The sequence below is a fragment of the Oncorhynchus clarkii genome, chromosome 7, assembly GCF_045791955.1.
Source record: "Oncorhynchus clarkii lewisi isolate Uvic-CL-2024 chromosome 7, UVic_Ocla_1.0, whole genome shotgun sequence".
Classification (NCBI taxonomy): Eukaryota; Metazoa; Chordata; class Actinopteri; order Salmoniformes; family Salmonidae; genus Oncorhynchus; species Oncorhynchus clarkii.
Window position 1 is genome coordinate 6456587 of NC_092153.1, and position 18698 is coordinate 6475284.

The 18698-nt window shown below is 46.3% G+C and overlaps 2 protein-coding genes across 3 annotated transcripts in view; one reads left to right on the top strand and one right to left on the bottom strand.

Moving 5' to 3' along the window:
- Window positions 1-10683, bottom strand: part of LOC139412769 (formin-like protein 2) — a 28104-nt gene extending 17421 nt beyond the window's left edge. For both annotated transcript variants that reach the window (XM_071159470.1, XM_071159469.1), the window contains exons 1-8: window positions 9951-10683; window positions 4219-4302; window positions 3722-3802; window positions 3448-3524; window positions 3156-3239; window positions 2889-3038; window positions 2658-2784; window positions 1429-1505 (exon numbers count right to left, since the gene is read on the bottom strand). In XM_071159470.1, coding sequence (XP_071015571.1) covers window positions 1429-1505; window positions 2658-2784; window positions 2889-3038; window positions 3156-3239; window positions 3448-3524; window positions 3722-3802; window positions 4219-4302; window positions 9951-10067 — 797 coding nt within the window. In that variant the 5' untranslated portion in view covers window positions 10068-10683. The remainder of the gene's footprint in view (window positions 1-1428; window positions 1506-2657; window positions 2785-2888; window positions 3039-3155; window positions 3240-3447; window positions 3525-3721; window positions 3803-4218; window positions 4303-9950) is intronic.
- A 3885-nt stretch (window positions 10684-14568) lies between these two features.
- Window positions 14569-16485, top strand: LOC139414051 (cyclin-dependent kinase 5 activator 1-like). The gene is made up of 2 exons (XM_071161927.1): window positions 14569-15191; window positions 15281-16485. The coding sequence occupies exons 1-2, from the start codon at window positions 14769-14771 to the stop codon at window positions 15821-15823; spliced, it is 966 nt and encodes a 321-aa protein (XP_071018028.1). The 5' UTR covers window positions 14569-14768; the 3' UTR covers window positions 15824-16485.
- The last annotated feature ends 2213 nt before the right edge of the window (window positions 16486-18698 follow it).

Below are 18698 nucleotides of genomic sequence, written 5' to 3' on the forward strand. Positions count from 1 at the left end.
TAGGCCAAGTAGCCCCAGAGGCCCTAGTACCCCTGTGGATAGGCCAAGTAGCCCCAGAGGCCCTAGTACCCCCTGTGGATAGGCCAAGTAGCCCCAGAGGCCCTAGTACCCCCCCAGAGGCCCTAATACCCCTGTGGATAGGCCAAGTAGCCCCGGAGACCCTAGTACCCCCTGTGGATAGGCCAAGTAGCCCCAGAGGCCCTTGTACCCCTGTGGATAGGCCAAGTAGCCCCAGAGGCCCTAGTACCCCTGTGGATAGGCCAAGTAGCCCCAGAGGCCATAGTACCCCTGTGGATAGGCCAAGTAGCCCCAGAGGCCCTAGTACCCCTGTGGATAGGCCAAGTAGCCCCAGAGGCCCTAGTACCCCCTGTGGATAGGCCAAGTAGCCCCAGAGGCCCTAGTACCCCCTGTGGATAGGCCAAGTAGCCCCAGAGGCCCTAGTACCCCTGTGGATAGGCCAAGTAGCCCCAGAGGCCCAAGTACCCCTGTGGATAGGCCAAGTAGCCCCAGAGGCCCTAGTACCCCTGTGGATAGGCCAAGTAGCCCCAGAGGCCCTAGTACCCCTGTGGACAGGCCAAGTAGCCCCAGAGACCCTAGTACCCCTGTGGATAGGCCAAGTAGCCCCAGAGGCCCTAGTACCCCTGTGGATAGGCCAAGTAGCCCCAGAGGCCCTAGTACCCCTGTGTATAGGCCAAGTAGCCCCAGAGGCCATAGTACCCCTGTGGATAGGCCAAGTAGCCCCAGAGGCCCTAGTACCCCTGTGGATAGGCCAAGTAGCCCCAGAGGCCCTAGTACCCCTGTGGATAGGCCAAGTAGCCCCAGAGGCCCTAGTACCCCTGTGGATAGGCCAAGTAGCCCCAGAGGCCCTAGTACCCCCTGTGGATAGGCCAAGTAGCCCCAGAGGCCCTAATAATACCCCTGTGGATAGGCCAAGTAGCCCCGGAGACCCTAGTACCCCCTGTGGATAGGCCAAGTAGCCCCAGAGGCCCTAGTACCCCTGTGGATAGGCCAAGTAGCCCCAGAGGCCCTAGTACCCCTGTGGATAGGCCAAGTAGCCCCAGAGGCCATAGTACCCCTGTGGATAGGCCAAGTAGCCCCAGAGGCCCTAGTACCCCTGTGGATAGGCCAAGTAGCCCCAGAGGCCCTAGTACCCCTGTGGATAGGCCAAGTAGCCCCAGAGGCCCTAGTACCCCCTGTGGATAGGCCAAGTAGCCCCAGAGGCCCTAGTACCCCTGTGGATAGGCCAAGTAGCCCCAGAGGCCCTAGTACCCCCTGTGGATAGGCCAAGTAGCCCCAGAGGCCCTAGTACCCCCCCAGAGGCCCTAGTACCCCCCCAGAGGCCCTAGTACCCCTGGTTGGGAACCAGTGCTATAAAGGTTTCCTCCTTCCTAATGCAGACACAGAGAGAGGTGTTCACTGACTACTGACCTTGGGTTTCTGTTGTTGAGGCTCAGAGCGATCTCATTCACAGCATGAGGATGGGACATGACCATGTTAAAGCCATACTACAGACAGAGGGAGGGGAACATAACACATCATATATTAATCACTGCTATCAAAAAATAACCACGAGGATGAGAGGAAGGAAGGGTGGTAAATCAGGATGAGAGAGAGAGGGGAGAGATAGGAGGGGTTGAGATAGATAGGAGGGGTTAAGAGAGAGAGGGGGAGAGATAGGAGGGGTTAAGAGAGAGAGAGAGAGAGATAGGAGGGGTTAAGAGAGAGAGATAGGAGGGGTTAAGAGAGAGAGAGATAGGAGGGGTTAAAGAGAGAGAGGGAGAGAGAGAGAGGAGAGGTTAAAAGAGAGAGAGATAGGAGGGGTTAAGAGAGAGAGAGGGAGAGATAGGAGGGGTTAAGAGAGAGAGAGGGAGAGATAGGAGGGGTTAAGAAAGAGAAAGGGAGAGATAGGAGGGGTTAAGAGAGAGAGAGAGAGAGAGTGAGAGAGAGAGAGAGAGAGAGAGAGAGGGAGAGATAGGAGGGGTTAAGAGAGAGAGGGAGAGATAGGAGGGGTTAAGAGAGAGGAGGGAGAGATAGGAGGGGTTAAGAGAGAGAGAGGGAGAGAGTGGGAGATAGGAGGGGTTAAGAGAGAGAGGGAGAGATAGGAGGGGTTAAGAGAGAGGAGGGAGAGATAGGAGGGGTTAAGAGAGAGAGAGAGAGAGTGAGAGATAGGAGGGGTTAAGAGAGAGAGGGAGAGATAGGAGGGGTTAAGAGAGAGAGAGGGAGAGATAGGAGGGGTTAAGAGAGAGAGGGAGAGATAGGAGGGGTTAAGAGAGAGAGGGAGAGATAGGATCGGTTAAGAGAGAGAGGGAGAGATAGGAGGGGTTAAGAGAGAGGAGGGAGAGATAGGAGGGGTTAAGAGAGAGAGAGAGAGAGTGAGAGATAGGAGGGGTTAAGAGAGAGAGGGAGAGATAGGAGGGGTTAAGAGAGAGGAGGGAGAGATAGGAGGGGTTAAGAGAGAGAGAGAGAGAGTGAGAGATAGGAGGGGTTAAGAGAGAGAGGGAGAGATAGGAGGGGTTAAGAGAGAGAGAGGGAGAGGTAGGAGGGGTTAAGAGAGAGAGAGAGAGGGGGAGATAGGAGAGGTTAAGAGAGAGGGGGAGATAGGAGGGGTTAAGAGAGAGAGGGAGAGATAGGTGAGAGGGGACAGATGTATAGTTCACCTGGTAGTTCATAATGGCTCTGAGACACATCACACACACGTGAACGTCATCCTTCTTACACACCAGGCGGGAGTTCTTCAGTGTCTTCCTACTGGGCAGTGTGTTAGACCTGGACACCAACGCTGACCTGACACAGTCAACATACAATCAACACAGGATTAACACCACAACTTGGTGTGTGTGTTAACTGATGGAGTGGCATATATGTGTGCGTGTTTGGGTTTGTGTTACCCGATAGAGTGGCGTGAGGAGCGCGGTACGTTGTTGCCACTGGAGGGGGAGGGCAGGTTGCTGTCTCCATGGAGATCTTCTATAGAACGACTCCAGGGGGAATCTACAGCTCTCTCTTCAGTACTGGCCTCCGATACCTCCCCATCAAACCTACACACACACACACACACACACACACACACACACACAGTCACACACACGTGACTCAACAGAACACACGCGTATGGAAAAGGTGATATGCCCACACACACAGTCACACACACTCACGTGACCGCGTACTGAGCGAAGGAGAGGTACTCTACTAGAACATCTAGGCCCTGATTCTCCTCGTTGAGAAACTCCCTCACCCACCTGGAGACAGAGGAACATTAGGATTTATTATCAGACAAATAACTCACTGTTCAATATCTAGCTGTATAATCACTAAAACCCCTGGCCAGCTAAACCCTCCTCTCTGAGTCAGAATGGTTTGGAACTGAGTGAATGTCAACGTGACTCTGATTCGGTTCTGATTCATTTTGATCCAGGACTCTGTGATTGGCTGCGGCCTGTGACTCACCCGATGTGATTGGTCCGTAGTGAGATCTCCAGTTCTCTGAGCACCTGAGTCGACTCCTGGACTCTCCGACGGAATTTCTAACGACAGTAGGGTTAGGGTTATTCTGGTATTCCCTCAAAATAATTTCCTGTCTGCTGGTTTGGGAAATGATGGAATCCTAAATGGTATCTACCCAACTGTGTCAAGTTGAGGAACAAATGTTCCAGCTTGTGTTACCATATTGTTACTATGATATTACTGGCTCTGTCACCATGGTGACGTGGCTGTCACTCACCTTGCGTGTGACGGCCGGGTCAAGGAATCCTCTCAGCTTCTGAATGTAGGTGTGAGGAGGGTTCTTCACCTGGAACCGTTCCTACAACACACACACACACACACACACACACACACACACACACACACACACACACACACACACACACACACACACACACACACACACACACACACACACACACACACACACACACACACACACAAGCAATGGTTACACACTTGCCTTTCACACTGGCCAAAGAGATGCTGAATACCTGAATGAACCATGTTGGTTGCCTGTCTTCTGTTTCTACAGTGCTGAAGGGACTGGACTGGTGTATCAGGCATGTGACGTTGGCCACACACAGCCTTCCAATGGGCTAGGAGGAGCTTCCTGCATATAGCTTACACCTGTTCACTTCCTTCAGGTCTACTAACATAGAAGCGGGACAGTGCTAGGGGTCATTATCAGACCAGGCTGTTCTTTGGCCAATCAGAGTTGACCTTCTGTCTCACCTGATCACATATCAGCTCCCACTTCTTCTCGTTGTCGTAGCAACGGAGCAGGCGCACCTTATCAGGAGGCAGGTTCATAGAGTTCTGAGAGACAGAGAGCGAGAGAGAGAGAGAGAGAGAGAGAGAGAGAGAGAGAGAGAGAGAGAGAGAGAGAGAGAGAGAGAGACAGAGAGAGAGAGAGAGAGAGAGAGAGAGAAGAATTGAAAGATGGATAAAGTGAAGGAGAAGGTGACAGACAGAGAGGGAGATACAGAGAGAGATAGAGAGAGATACAGAGAGAAACAGAGAGAGATACAGAGAGATACAGAGAGAGAGACAGAGAGAGATACAGAGAGCGATACAGAGAGCGATACAGAGAGATACAGAGAGAGATACAGAGAGAGATACAGAGAGAGATACAGAGAGATACAGAGAGAGATACAGAGAGATACATAGAGAGATACAGAGAGAGATACAGAGAGATACAGAGAGAGATACAGAGAGAGAGAGACAGAGAGATACAGAGAGAGAGACAGAGAGATACAGAGAGAGATACAGAGTGAGAGAGAGCGAGATAGACAGAGAGATACAGAGATACAGAGAGAGAGACAGAGAGATACAGAGAGATACAGAGAGAGAGAGAGAGAGAGAGAGAGAGAGACAGAGAGATACAGAGAGAGAGACAGAGAGATACAGAGAGAGAGAGAGAGATACAGAGAGCGATACAGAGTGAGAGAGAGCGAGATAGACAGAGAGATACAGAGATACAGAGAGAGAGACAGAGAGATACAGAGAGAGATACAGAGAGAGAGACAGAGAGATACAGAGAGAGAGAGAGAGACAGAGAGAGAGAGAGATACACAGAGAGAAAGAGACAGAGATACAGAGAGAGAGAGAGTGAGATACAGAGCGAGAGAGACAGAGAGATACAGAGAGAGAGAGAGAGAGACAGAGAAATACAGAGAGCGAGAGAGACAGAGAGATACAGAGAGAGAGAGAGAGACAGAGAGATACAGAGAGAGAGAGAGACAGAGAGAGAGAGAGAGAGATACAGAGAGCGAGAGAGACAGAGAGATACAGAGAGAGAGAGAGAGACAGAGAGATACAGAGAGAGAGAGAGACAGAGAGAGAGAGAGCGAGATACAGAGAGCGAGAGAGAGACAGAGAGAGAGAGACAGAGAGATACAGAGAGAGAGAGAGAGAGAGAGAGAGAGAGAGAGAGAGAGAGAGAGACAGATAGACAGAGAGATACACACATCTCTCCAGAAGACCTCTGTCTACTGAAGACAGACATTCCCTCTTCAACAGAGACATGAACATGTGTGAGCAGAGAATTATATATGAGTATGTGTGATATGACAGACTCTTACTGACACGCAGATAATTAAATATGAGTATGTGTGATATGAAAGACTCTTACTGACACACTCAGAGAATTAAATATGAGTATGTGTGATATGAAAGACTCTTACTGACACACTCAGAGAATTAAATGTGAGTATGTGTGATATGAAAGACTCTTACTGACACACTCAGAGAATTAAATATGAGTATGTGTGATATGAAAGACTCTTACTGACACACAGAGAATTAAATATGAGTATGTATGTGTGATATGAAAGACTCTTACTGACACACTCAGAGAATTAATATGAGTATGTGTGATATGAAAGAATCTTACTGACACACAGATAATTAAATATGAGTATGTGTGATATGAAAGACTCTTACTGACACACAGAGAATTAAATATGAGTATGTATGTGTGATATGAAAGACTCTTACTGACACACTCAGAGAATTAATATGAGTATGTGTGATATGAAAGAATCTTACTGACACACAGATAATTAAATATGAGTATGTGTGATATGAAAGACTCTTACTGACACACTCAGAGAATTAAATGTGAATATGTGTGATATGAAAGACTCTTACTGACACACTCAGAGAATTAAATGTGAGTATATGTGATATGAAAGACTCTTACTGACACACAGAGAATTAAATATGAGTATGTGTGATATGAAAGACTCTTACTGACACGCAGAGAATTAAATATGAGTATGTGTGATATGAAAGACTCTTACTGACACGCAGAGAATTAAATATGAGTATGTGTGATATGAAAGACTCTTACTGACACACAGAAAATTAAATATGAGTATGTGTGATATGAAAGACTCTTACTGACACACAGATAATTAAATATGAGTATGTGTGATATGACAGACTCTTACTGACACACTCAGAGAATTAAATATGAGTATGTGTGATATGAAAGACTCTTACTGACACACTCAGAGAATTAAATATGAGTATATGTGATATGAAAGACTCTTACTGACACACAGAGAATTAAATATGAGTATGTGTGATATGAAAGACTCTTACTGACACGCAGAGAATTAAATATGAGTATGTGTGATATGAAAGACTCTTACTGACACGCAGATAATTAAATATGAGTATGTGTGATATGAAAGACTCTTACTGACACACAGAAAATTAAATATGAGTATGTGTGATATGAAAGACTCTTACTGACACACAGAGAATTAAATATGAGTATGTGTGATATGAAGGACTCTTACTGACACCCAGAGAATTAAATATGAGTATGTGTGATATGAAGGACTCTTAATGACACACAGATAATTAAATATGAGTATGTGTGATTTGAAGGACTCTTACTGACACACTCAGAGAATTAAATATGAGTATGTGTGATATGAAAGACTCTTACTGACACACAGAGAATTAAATATGAGTATGTGTGATATGAAAGACTCTTACTGACACACTCAGAGAATTAAATGTGAGTATATGTGATATGAAAGACTCTTACTGACACACAGAGAATTAAATATGAGTATGTGTGATATGAAAGACTCTTACTGACACGCAGAGAATTAAATATGAGTATGTGTGATATGAAAGACTCTTACTGACACGCAGAGAATTAAATATGAGTATGTGTGATATGAAAGACTCTTACTGACACACAGAAAATTAAATATGAGTATGTGTAATATGAAAGACTCTTACTGACACACAGAGAATTAAATATGAGTATGTGTGATATGAAGGACTCTTACTGACACCCAGATAATTAAATATGAGTATGTGTGATATGAAGGACTCTTACTGACACACAGATAATTAAATATGAGTATGTGTGATTTGAAGGACTCTTACTGACACACTCAGAGAATTAAATATGAGTATGTGTGATATGAAAGACTCTTACTGACACACAGAGAATTAAATATGAGTATGTGTGATATGAAAGACTCTTACTGACACACAGAAAATTAAATATGAGTATGTGTGATATGAAAGACTCTTACTGACACACAGATAATTAAATATGAGTATGTGTGATTTGAAGGACTCTTACTGACACACTCAGAGAATTAAATATGAGTATGTGTGATATGAAAGACTCTTACTGACACACAGAGAATTAAATATGAGTATGTGTGATATGAAAGACTCTTACTGACACACTCAGAGAATTAAATGTGAGTATATGTGATATGAAAGACTCTTACTGACACACAGAGAATTAAATATGAGTATGTGTGATATGAAAGACTCTTACTGACACGCAGATAATTAAATATGAGTATGTGTGATATGAAAGACTCTTACTGACACGCAGAGAATTAAATATGAGTATGTGTGATATGAAAGACTCTTACTGACACACAGCAAATTAAATATGAGTATGTGTGATATGAAGGACTCTTACTGACACACAGATAATTAAATATGAGTATGTGTGATTTGAAGGACTCTTACTGACACACTCAGAGAATTAAATATGAGTATGTGTGATATGGAAGACTCTTACTGACACACAGATAATTAAATATGAGTATGTGTGATATGAAGGACTCTTACTGATACACAGATAATTAAATATGAGTATGTGTGATATGAAAGACTCTTACTGACACACTCAGAGAATTAAATATGAGTATGTGTGATATGAAAGACTCTTACTGACACACTCAGAGAATTAAATATGAGTATGTGTGATATGAAAGACTCTTACTGACACACTCAGAGAATTAAATATGAGTATGTGTGATATGAAAGACTCTTACTGACACACTCAGAGAATTAAATATGAGTATGTGTGATATGAAAGACTCTTACTGACACACAGAGAATTAAATATGAGTATGTGTGATATGAAAGACTCTTACTGACACACTCAGAGAATTAAATGTGAGTATATGTGATATGAAAGACTCTTACTGACACACAGAGAATTAAATATGAGTATGTGTGATATGAAAGACTCTTACTGACACGCAGAGAATTAAATATGAGTATGTGTGATATGAAAGACTCTTACTGACACGCAGAGAATTAAATATGAGTATGTGTGATATGAAAGACTCTTACTGACACACAGAAAATTAAATATGAGTATGTGTGATATGAAAGACTCTTACTGACACACAGAGAATTAAATATGAGTATGTGTGATATGAAGGACTCTTACTGACACCCAGAGAATTAAATATGAGTATGTGTGATATGAAGGACTCTTACTGACACACAGATAATTAAATATGAGTATGTGTGATTTGAAGGACTCTTACTGACACACTCAGAGAATTAAATATGAGTATGTGTGATATGAAAGACTCTTACTGACACACAGAGAATTTAATATGAGTATGTGTGATATGAAAGACTCTTACTGACACACTCAGAGAATTAAATGTGAGTATATGTGATATGAAAGACTCTTACTGACACACAGAGAATTAAATATGAGTATGTGTGATATGAAAGACTCTTACTGACACGCAGAGAATTAAATATGAGTATGTGTGATATGAAAGACTCTTACTGACACGCAGAGAATTAAATATGAGTATGTGTGATATGAAGGACTCTTACTGACACCCAGAGAATTAAATATGAGTATGTGTGATATGAAGGACTCTTACTGACACACAGATAATTAAATATGAGTATGTGTGATTTGAAGGACTCTTACTGACACACTCAGAGAATTAAATATGAGTATGTGTGATATGAAAGACTCTTACTGACACACAGAGAATTAAATATGAGTATGTGTGATATGAAGGACTCTTACTGATACACAGATAATTAAATATGGCAGTGTATCTGGAAGAGGCAACGCGTTGCATATGCAGGGAGAGAGATGGTATTTACAACAACACTCTTCCATTCTAACCAGTCATCCATAATGGGTTAGGGGACACACTCCAACACTCATACACACACACTCAACACTCATACACACACACTCAACACTCATACACACACACACTCAACACTCATACACACACTCAACACTCATACATACACACACACACACTCAACACTCATACATACACACACACTCAACACTCACACACACACACACTCAACACTCACACACACACTCACTCAACACTCATACATACACACACACACACACTCATACACACACACACGCAACACTCATACACACACACACACACACACACACTCAGCACTCATACACACACACTCAACACTCATACACACACAACCGTCATACACACACACACACTCATACACACACACACACACACTCAACACTCATACACACACACACACTCAACACTCATACATACACACACACTCAACACTCCAACACACACACACACAACAATCCTACAGACACGCACATGCAATGTATGAGCATGTGTGCGTTTCATGCGTGTGTGTGTGTCACCTACCAGTGCAATGGAGAACCTCTCTTCCAGCTCAGCAGGATCAGGCATGGGCAGCTTGACAGGAGCAGCCCTGGCCCTGATGACAGCTAGCTGAGACTCCATACTCTCTGTGTTCCCCATGGCTCACACACACACCTGTACTGTCAACCCACACACACCCTTACACCAGCAACTCACACACCCTCACACACCCCTCGCCATCAAATCAGACAAACACACCTCTCACAGTCACCACACACACAAGCACACCCGCTCACATACAATCACACCCCTAAACGTCAAATCACACACAGACAATAGTCTCTCTGCAGTCAGTCAGATACAGGCAACGCCTCCTGTAATTCGGGAATACTGTTCGGGTTTTTCTCCCTAGTGAGACACAGTCTGAACGACCGACCCACAGACTCACGCACGGCGGCACGAGATCAGAGAGATGCGGTAAACCGAAGGCGCGTGTCTACCGGGGGCCGTGTCTATCCTCCATCCGTTCATCTTTTGTCCTCCTTTCTTCTCATCGCCGACGACGGAACGGCGCACGCACCATTTATCCGAATCCAGCTGAGACCGAAGTCCCACTGTCCGTCTCGCGCTAAATTTGCATCCCTTCCCGGTTCACTGTATATCCTCGGTAATGGGTATGATGATGATGCTGATAAACGAACCGGGCGTCCCTGGTGTGTGTGTGAGCGAGCAGGCTACTTAATCCGCCCCCTCCTCCACAGGCGACAAAAGCGAGAGTTCAGCCTCCACGCACGCTTTCTCCCCCCCGCAACGACCCCCACTTTCTAACCGACACACAATGAGCCTTCTGCCGCTTCGCTCTCCTCGCCTCCCGCCCCCCTGCAGCGCACAGCCCACAGCCGTGAGCGAGACGCGAGGGGAGGGGGACTCGGATAACGTCTACCCCTAGACACTGATCTAGAGTCAGTTTTACGCGTGACCCAGTAATAATTGAGGTTATGATTTGGGGAGGATAAACTGATCCTATCATATTTTGGGCAATCTCTACCCAGAGCAGAGGGGAGAGGCTTTGTTTTGTTCTGATGCATCCTGGTAGTTAGAGTCTTAATCGTTTAACGACGAGCTATCTATCTCACAGATGCTCATTGTCCAGACTTCTGACCCCTCCTTTATTAGGTCCATTTCTATGAATAGGCCTGTCCTATTGGCCTATAATGGGCCTGCTGATTTCTCACCCATATTCTACCTTTCTGGTTTAGGCTGTTATTTTTACAGGCAGTCTAAGCCTACTATTGCCACTACACATGTTTAGCCTACTTAAATACTGGCTTTCATAGACAAATTAAATTAGTGGATTCATTCATAATTAGGCTTTATGTCGTATAGTGGCTTTGGTATTGAGTTATTTTGGGGTCAGATGCATGGCTATGGCCAAGATATGCGTATAGCAAGACCTTATAGTACGACCTACTAGACCTGCAAGTATCAAAACAGTTTTATTCATAATAAAATTGAAAATACATAGATACAATACACACAAAATATAGGCCTTCCTTTTAATTACAAACGATGTGGTCAGTAGGCTACAAATCCCCAACATCTCGTTTGCAAATGAAAAAGTCAGCAGAAACATGTATTCAGGGCCTGTAGTGTCATATCATCCTGAATCCACGCCTGCTAAGCCGCCTTTGTCCCCGTTTCTGACTGATATCTGAACAGATGGGGGCATTCACCATCACGGTGTGCGCAGGACCTCTTGTGGACAACACGTGTATTACATCTACCTGATTTTGTCAGTGAGAAATTGATTTTTGTTTAGCAATGGAAGTGCAATACCATGCATGAGCCACAGGGTGGCTGCCATAAATGGCCACCCTGTTAGCTGGGTGAGTATTTGGAAAGAGCAAAATGATGATGAAAGTCCCATAAAGTCTGCATTGGCCATAAAGCCATGCAGTAGGAGGTGGTGTCGTGATGCAGCGCTCTGCTCTGTGGAGGGAGGGTTGCCTCTGGTTGGCTCTCACAGCTCACACACCTCTCTCTGCATCCCAAATCTCCAATTTTCTCCCAGAAGTGTGAGCCCCTGCCTACACATTTAAAAGCATTCGATTGGCTCTCACAGCTAACACACCTCTCTCCCTCAGTCCCAAATCTCCACCGTTTTCTCCGAAGTGTGCAGCCCTTCCCGGTTCAAAGTATTGGATTGATGTAAACATGGGCCAGACTAGAGGGAGTTCCCACCATGTCTCTTTTACCAGTCCTTTTAACTACACCAACGGAAGTGAACAAATTAACACCTGGGCAGAAGGGTAGAACCAGTTGAACACAAATGAGGGAGAGGGGAGGAAAAAGAAAGAGGGAGGAGGAGAAGGGTGAGGGAGTGAGAATGGATGGATGGATGGATGGGTAATGAGCAAACAGAGATGGCGGGGAGGAGAGAATGGAGTGTGACAGGAGGGAGGGAGGGAGGGAGGGAGGGTTGAAGGAGAATGGAGATAGAAGCAGTTATGTCCACCACCAGACTATTTTTCCCTTCCTCTCATCTACCATTTCCACCTCTTCTCTATCCTCCTCTTCCTGTCCTCCTTTTCCTATCCACCTCTTTTCTATCCTCCTCTTCCTGTCCTCCTCTTCCTATCCTCCTCTCCCTATCATCCTCTTCCTATCCTCCTCTCCCTATCCTCCTCTCCCTATCCTCCTCTTCCTATCCTCCTCTTCCTATCTTCCTCACCCCTATCCTCCTCTTCCTATCCTCCTCTTCCTATCATCCTCTTCCTATCCTCCTCTTCCTATCCTCCTCTTCCTATCCTCCTCTCCCTATCATCCTCTTCCTATCCTCCTCTCCCTATCCTCCTCACACCTATCCTCCTCTCCCCATCCTCCTCTCCCTATCCTCCTCTTCATATCCTCCTCTTCCCTATCCTCCTCTTCCTATCCTCCTCTCCCTATCCTCCTCTTCCTATCCCCCTCTCCCCTATCCTCCTCTTCCCTATCCTCCTCTTCCTATCCTCCTCTTCCTAACCTCCTCTCCCCTATCCTCCTCTTCCTATCCTCCTCACCCCTATCCTCCTCACCCCTATCCTCCCCTTCTCTATCCTCCTCATCCCTATCCCCTCTTCCTATCATCCTCTTCCTAACCTCCTCTCCCCTATCCTCCTCTTCCTATCCTCCTCACCCCTATCCTCCTCTTCTCTATCCTCCTCATCCCTATCCTCCTCTTCCTATCCTCCTCTTCCTAATCTCCTCTCCCCTATCGTCCTCTTCCTATCCTCCTCACCCCTATCCTCCTCTTCTCTATCCTCCTCACCCCTATCCTCCCCTTCTCTATCCTCCTCACCCCTATCCTCCTCTTCTATATCCTCCTCACCCCTATCCTCCTTTCCCTATCCTAATTTTCCTATCATCCTCACCCCTATCATCCTCTTCCTATCCTCCTCTTCATATCCTCCTCTTCCTATCCTCCTCTTCCTATCTTCCTCACCCCTATCCTCCTCTTCGTATCCTCCTCTTCCTATCTTCCTCACCCCTATCCTCCTCTTCCTATCCTCCTCTTCCTATCCTCCTCTCCCTATCATCCTCATCCTATCCTCCTCTTCCTATCCTCCTCTTCCTATCCCCCTCTTCCTATCCTCCTCTCCCTATCATCCTCTTCCTATCCTCCTCTTCCTATCCTCCTCTTCCTATCCTCCTCACCCCTATCCTCCTCTTCCTATCCTCCTCACCCCTATCTTCCTCTCCCCATCCTCCTTTTCCCTATCCTCCTTCCTTCCCTCTCACCTATCTGCCTCTCTCCATCTGCCTCTCTTCTCTCCCCCTCCTTCCCTCTCTCTCCATCTGCCTCTCATCTCTCCCCCTCCTTCCCTCCTGCCATCTGCCTCTCATCTCTCACCCTCCTTCCCTCTCTCTCCATCTGCCTCTCATCTCTCACCGTCCTTCCCTCTCTCTCCATCTGCCTCTCATCTCTCCCCCTCTTCCCTCTCTCTCCATCTGCCTCTCATCTCTCACCCTCCTTCCCTCTCTCTCCATCTGCATCTCATCTCTCACCCTCCTTCCCTCTCTCTCCATCTGCCTCTCATCTCTCACCCTCCTCCCCTCTCTCTCCATCTGCCTCTCATCTCTCACCCTCCTTCCCCCTCTTTCCATCTGCCGCTCATCTCTCACCCTCCTTCCCTCACTCTTCCTCCTGTGAGTCCTTCTCAGCTTCTTATCTCTTTCTCTTTCTCACTCTTTCTCTCTCCCCCATGAACAACTGCAGCCTGTTTTAACACTCAACAAGCTGGAGATATGGAGGGCATCACACACACGCACGCACACACATTGGTCGAATAACCTGTCAATCTAAGCACCATCCTCTCTGGTTGGATATTTGGAGCTGTAACTCCCGTTTAACGCTTTTAAACCGGCAGCATCTCTCGCGCACCTGCAGTTACCGGCCTCTGTCCATTCCAAGAGCTGAGTGCCGCGCGCTGCGCTGCGACAGAAGGAGTGGCACAGCGTGTGTGTGATCGTGATTCGTGAACGTGTGTGTGATAGAGAGAGGAGAGAGAGAGAGAGAGAGAGAGAGAGAGAGAGAGGGAGACGACTGTGTGTTCAATAGAGAGAAAGAGTCAGAGAGAGAGAGAGAGAGAGAGAGCGAGAGAGAAAGAGAGAGAGAGAGAAATGTGTGAGTGAATCTCGCGCATATTGCTGGAATCACCGAGTATCACACACCTCTGGACATCTCTGGACTCTCCGCGGTCAAACCGTCAATGTAGCTGTGTGTGTGAACTTTAATTAAACTATTCGAACACCCCATCGATACGGACTGGGACACAAAGCTCGGGAAGCTCCGTGTGTTGGAAGGCGCTGCGCGCTGCAGACATGGGTACTGTTCTGTCTCTGTCGCCGAGGTCAAGGAAGGCAGCGGGCGGTGTGTGTGTGGACGAGAAACCGGACCTTGCGACCGGCGGGAAACCACAGGAGAAGAGCCTAAAGAAGCGCCACTCGGTGCTGCTCCATGCTCTGACGTGGAAGAGGCTGGTCGCCGCATCGGCCAAGAAGAAGAATGCCAAAAAGGTGAATCCCAAACCCGACGCCAGCCAGGCCAAATCCGATCCCTTGGTGGACCAGCTCAACACCGACAACATCAAGAAATCACAACCGTCCAACGGAATACTCGACCGAAAACCGACAGGGCCCAAACCCGGGCCAATTCCTGTGCCTGTTCCTACAGTACCGGACCAGACCCGGCGGCAGACCCAGAATGGACGCTTATTCATCTCCCCTCGGAGGGTGGTGGTGCAGGTGGGTAACGTGTGTGTGTGTGTGTGTGTGTGTGTGTGTGTGTGCGCGCGCGCGTGTGTGTCTAACTGTTTGTGTTGTTCGTCCTCCAGGCTTCCACCGGCGAGCTCCTGAGGTGTCTCTCTGACTTTCTCTGCCGCCGCTGCTTCAAGCTCAAAGAGCTCACGGCCAATGAGGTCATCCTGTGGTTCCGTAACGTGGACCGGGCTCTGTTAGTGCAGGGCTGGCAAGACCAGGGCTTCATCACCCCGGCTAACCTGGTCTTCGTCTACTTGCTCTGCCGAGAGGCCGTGGAGGAAGACACGGTGTCTGAATACGAGCTGCAGGCGACCTTCCTCACCTGCCTGTACCTGGCCTACTCCTACATGGGCAACGAGATCTCCTACCCGCTCAAGCCGTTCCTGGTGGAGTCCAGTCGGGAGGCCTTCTGGGAGCGGGCCCTTGGTCTCATTGACCGGATGAGCGGGCCAATGCTGAGGATAAACGCAGACCCGCACTACTTTACTGAGGTGTTCCAGGACCTGAAGAACGAGGGAGGGTCAAGGGAGAAGGAGAAGGAGAAGGAGAATGAGAAGGAGAAGAAGGAGAAGGAGAAGGAGAAAGACGGGAAACGGATAAGCGAGTTGGATCGTTAAGAACTGGATGAGGGGAGGAGAGAGGGAGGGGGAGGGGGATTTGGTTTAGGATACGGTCGCGGACACCAGCCACACACCCGCCGGTTGTTTGAGCGGGGATTGAATGTATACGCTTGGTGAACCGGACTAACGCACGACGGGGATTTGATCGGGAACCTGAGTCTGGAATCAGGAGGAATCAGTCACACGCCTAGCTTCACCTCGCCCCGTTACCGAACTGTCGTGTCATGTGTTCAGTCAAAGCTCGGGGAATCTAACGGACACTACACGGGACTTTGGGCGGAAAGAGATAGCTATAGTTAACTTTACTGCATGCTGTATAAAAAGTATTCTGATTGTATCGTTATTGTGGCTTTTGAGAAATGGATAGGCTATTATACGGTGGACTAAAGTGATAGCTTATTGCGCGTCAGTGTTTTGGGGAAAATGTATATATTCGTTTCATAAGAGGGGGAACGACACCGTGCTCTCCAAGGGACTGGACTCAGTGGCGCGAGAGACGCTGCCTGCCCCCCACTCCCTCTGAACGTTGAATGTACTATTTTACCACTTCAAACCAACGGATTCTTTACCGTTAACATGTGGCAACTGTTACTATGGTATTATAAAACGTTCTGTTTTATATATTGTACATTCAAAAATACAAGTATAAATCGTTACAAACGGTCCCCGTGCCTCCCAGCAATGTTTAATTGAATTGCCTTGTGATTAATGTGATCAAGAACATGCAGTATGACGAACGCTGAAAGTTAGCCCTGTATGTAATAATCAGAGGTGTACACTTTATGGACAGCTTTAGTTTTACTAGACCCAGAGCAACACCATCTCAATGACTGATTATAAGCCTACGACTCTGGAAACCCCAAAAGGCTAGCCAATAATAGCCTTCTACAGTGAAGCAACATGCAACAGCTGGGCTGGTACTGATGTCCGTGGGCACATAATGTCCCCAGCTGTGTTAAGGTCCTGGTCAACGAGGCTATAGGTCAAAAACGAGTCAATCAAAGTTCAGATGAGATAGACCATCAAGCCATGCAGGTCAACACTGCGTCCATACTCAGATTTAGAACCTCTATAGACATATTGCTCAATTGACAAAATCAAGGTTTATTGGTGGGCTTTTTATAGAAAGAAAAACTGGAGTAGTGATCTCAGCGGCAGGCGGCCCATTGGATAAATGCAAGGCCTTCTTACTGTCGCTGTCCATGGTTCTGAAATCGAGTGGTGCTGAAACCTCGCTACATGGGAGTGTGATAATGTAGCCTACTGGAGTTTAACAGTGATCTCATCTTCACCCTTGTCATCTTTTTTATCATCGTCATAATCTCCATTATCATCAACACCACCTCCTTCTTCTCCTCCTCATCACTATCTCCATCTGTGCGTGTGTGTTGCCATTCTATGATGACTCATCAGCTTGAGCGCAGAGCTAAAAATTTGTGAATAAAGGAAGACGGAACACGTGGTGCAGTTTTCCAAGCAGGTGATTGGATGAGTTTTGCTGCAGTCTGATAGAAGTGGCGCTGTGAAGAAGGAGAAGAGAGGAGGGGAGATACTGCGGAGTCGCGAGCCGGGGGAAGGTGGAATTCAACATTTTCTCTCCCAGCCGCTGCTGCATTCCCGTTCCGTCTCCAAGGCAACAACCGAGACAGCAATGGGGATAAGAAAGACAGACAGAGAGAGGAGGGAGAAAGAGAGAGCGACAGAGAGAGACTTTACACCAGCTCACATGGCCATGAAGCAAAACGATAGAAAATATACAAAACTCGTGTTCTCTAAACCTCCTCAAACTCATATAATCTGTTTCCTGATCAGGCTACAACAAATATGTGTTAAAATAATGCTAATGGTTTGGATTTATTAGCCTATACATGGGCTACTCCTCATCTCCCAAAGAGGCACGCTTCTTAATTTGGCCTATTTTATTCCCAGTCATTTTGTTGGGCGGCTGGGATAGGCCTTTTTTAATCTCCAAAGGTGCAAAAACAGAAAATCAGTTTCTTTGACGTGATGCAGGCTACTGTTTGTGTCGATTAAGGGGGAAAACCGGTTATGCAACTTCACACCATCAGCAACAGCTTACGGAACACGGGTTACCATGGAGACGCCGCGGAGGCAGCAGGTTGCAGAGAGAAGGAAAGAGAGAGGAGAGAATCAATATTAAATTATTAGCCTACCACAGAGGTGACTTATGGCAAAGATGAACACATCTCATCTGCTCATAATGTAGGCTTATATATATATATATATACACACACACACACACACACACACACACACACACACACACACACACACACACACACACACACACACACACACACACACACACACACACACACACACAGATATTCTAAGGTATAATACTTGTATTGTTACAATGTCTTACAATGTATAACAGATGCCTCCTTACAATAACAGAGCATAGGGCTAAAAGAGAAAGAATAATTATCCAGTGTTTCTAGATTTCTATGAAATATGACCTATAATTAATGACAATATGAGTGAAATAGCTTTCCTTCCTAAAAAATTGTAATTAAGTATGCTAAAAATCAGTTTTTCTGTGTAGGAATGGTGTGGGTTTACCCCAACAGCAGGACGGTGTGGACATACACCGGCCATTAAAAATATTCACGCAAGTAGACCACTGATTGGCCAGCTCATCCTCCACATCATCCTCTATGTGTAAATAGCAAGCACTTTTTAAACCAGTCTGTTTGAGATACACGTTTGAGGTGGGATTTTTAAAGTGTTTTTTTCCCCCTCCAATTTATGCTTTGGCCACAAATACGAGTATAGGATGAGTCAACAACATTATTTGGGTTTGAGTTAACAGAATGTGAACTTCTAAAAGTTAGATTTTCCCTGGACAGTT

Bases quoted from the DNA above. Each gene is read 5' to 3' on its own strand.
- LOC139414051 (XM_071161927.1), top strand. From the start codon at position 14,769: ATGGGTACTGTTCTGTCTCTGTCGCCGAGGTCAAGGAAGGCAGCGGGC. The intron at 15,192-15,280 runs GTGGGTAACGTG...TTCGTCCTCCAG, and splicing joins CTCGGAGGGTGGTGGTGCAG to GCTTCCACCGGCGAGCTCCT.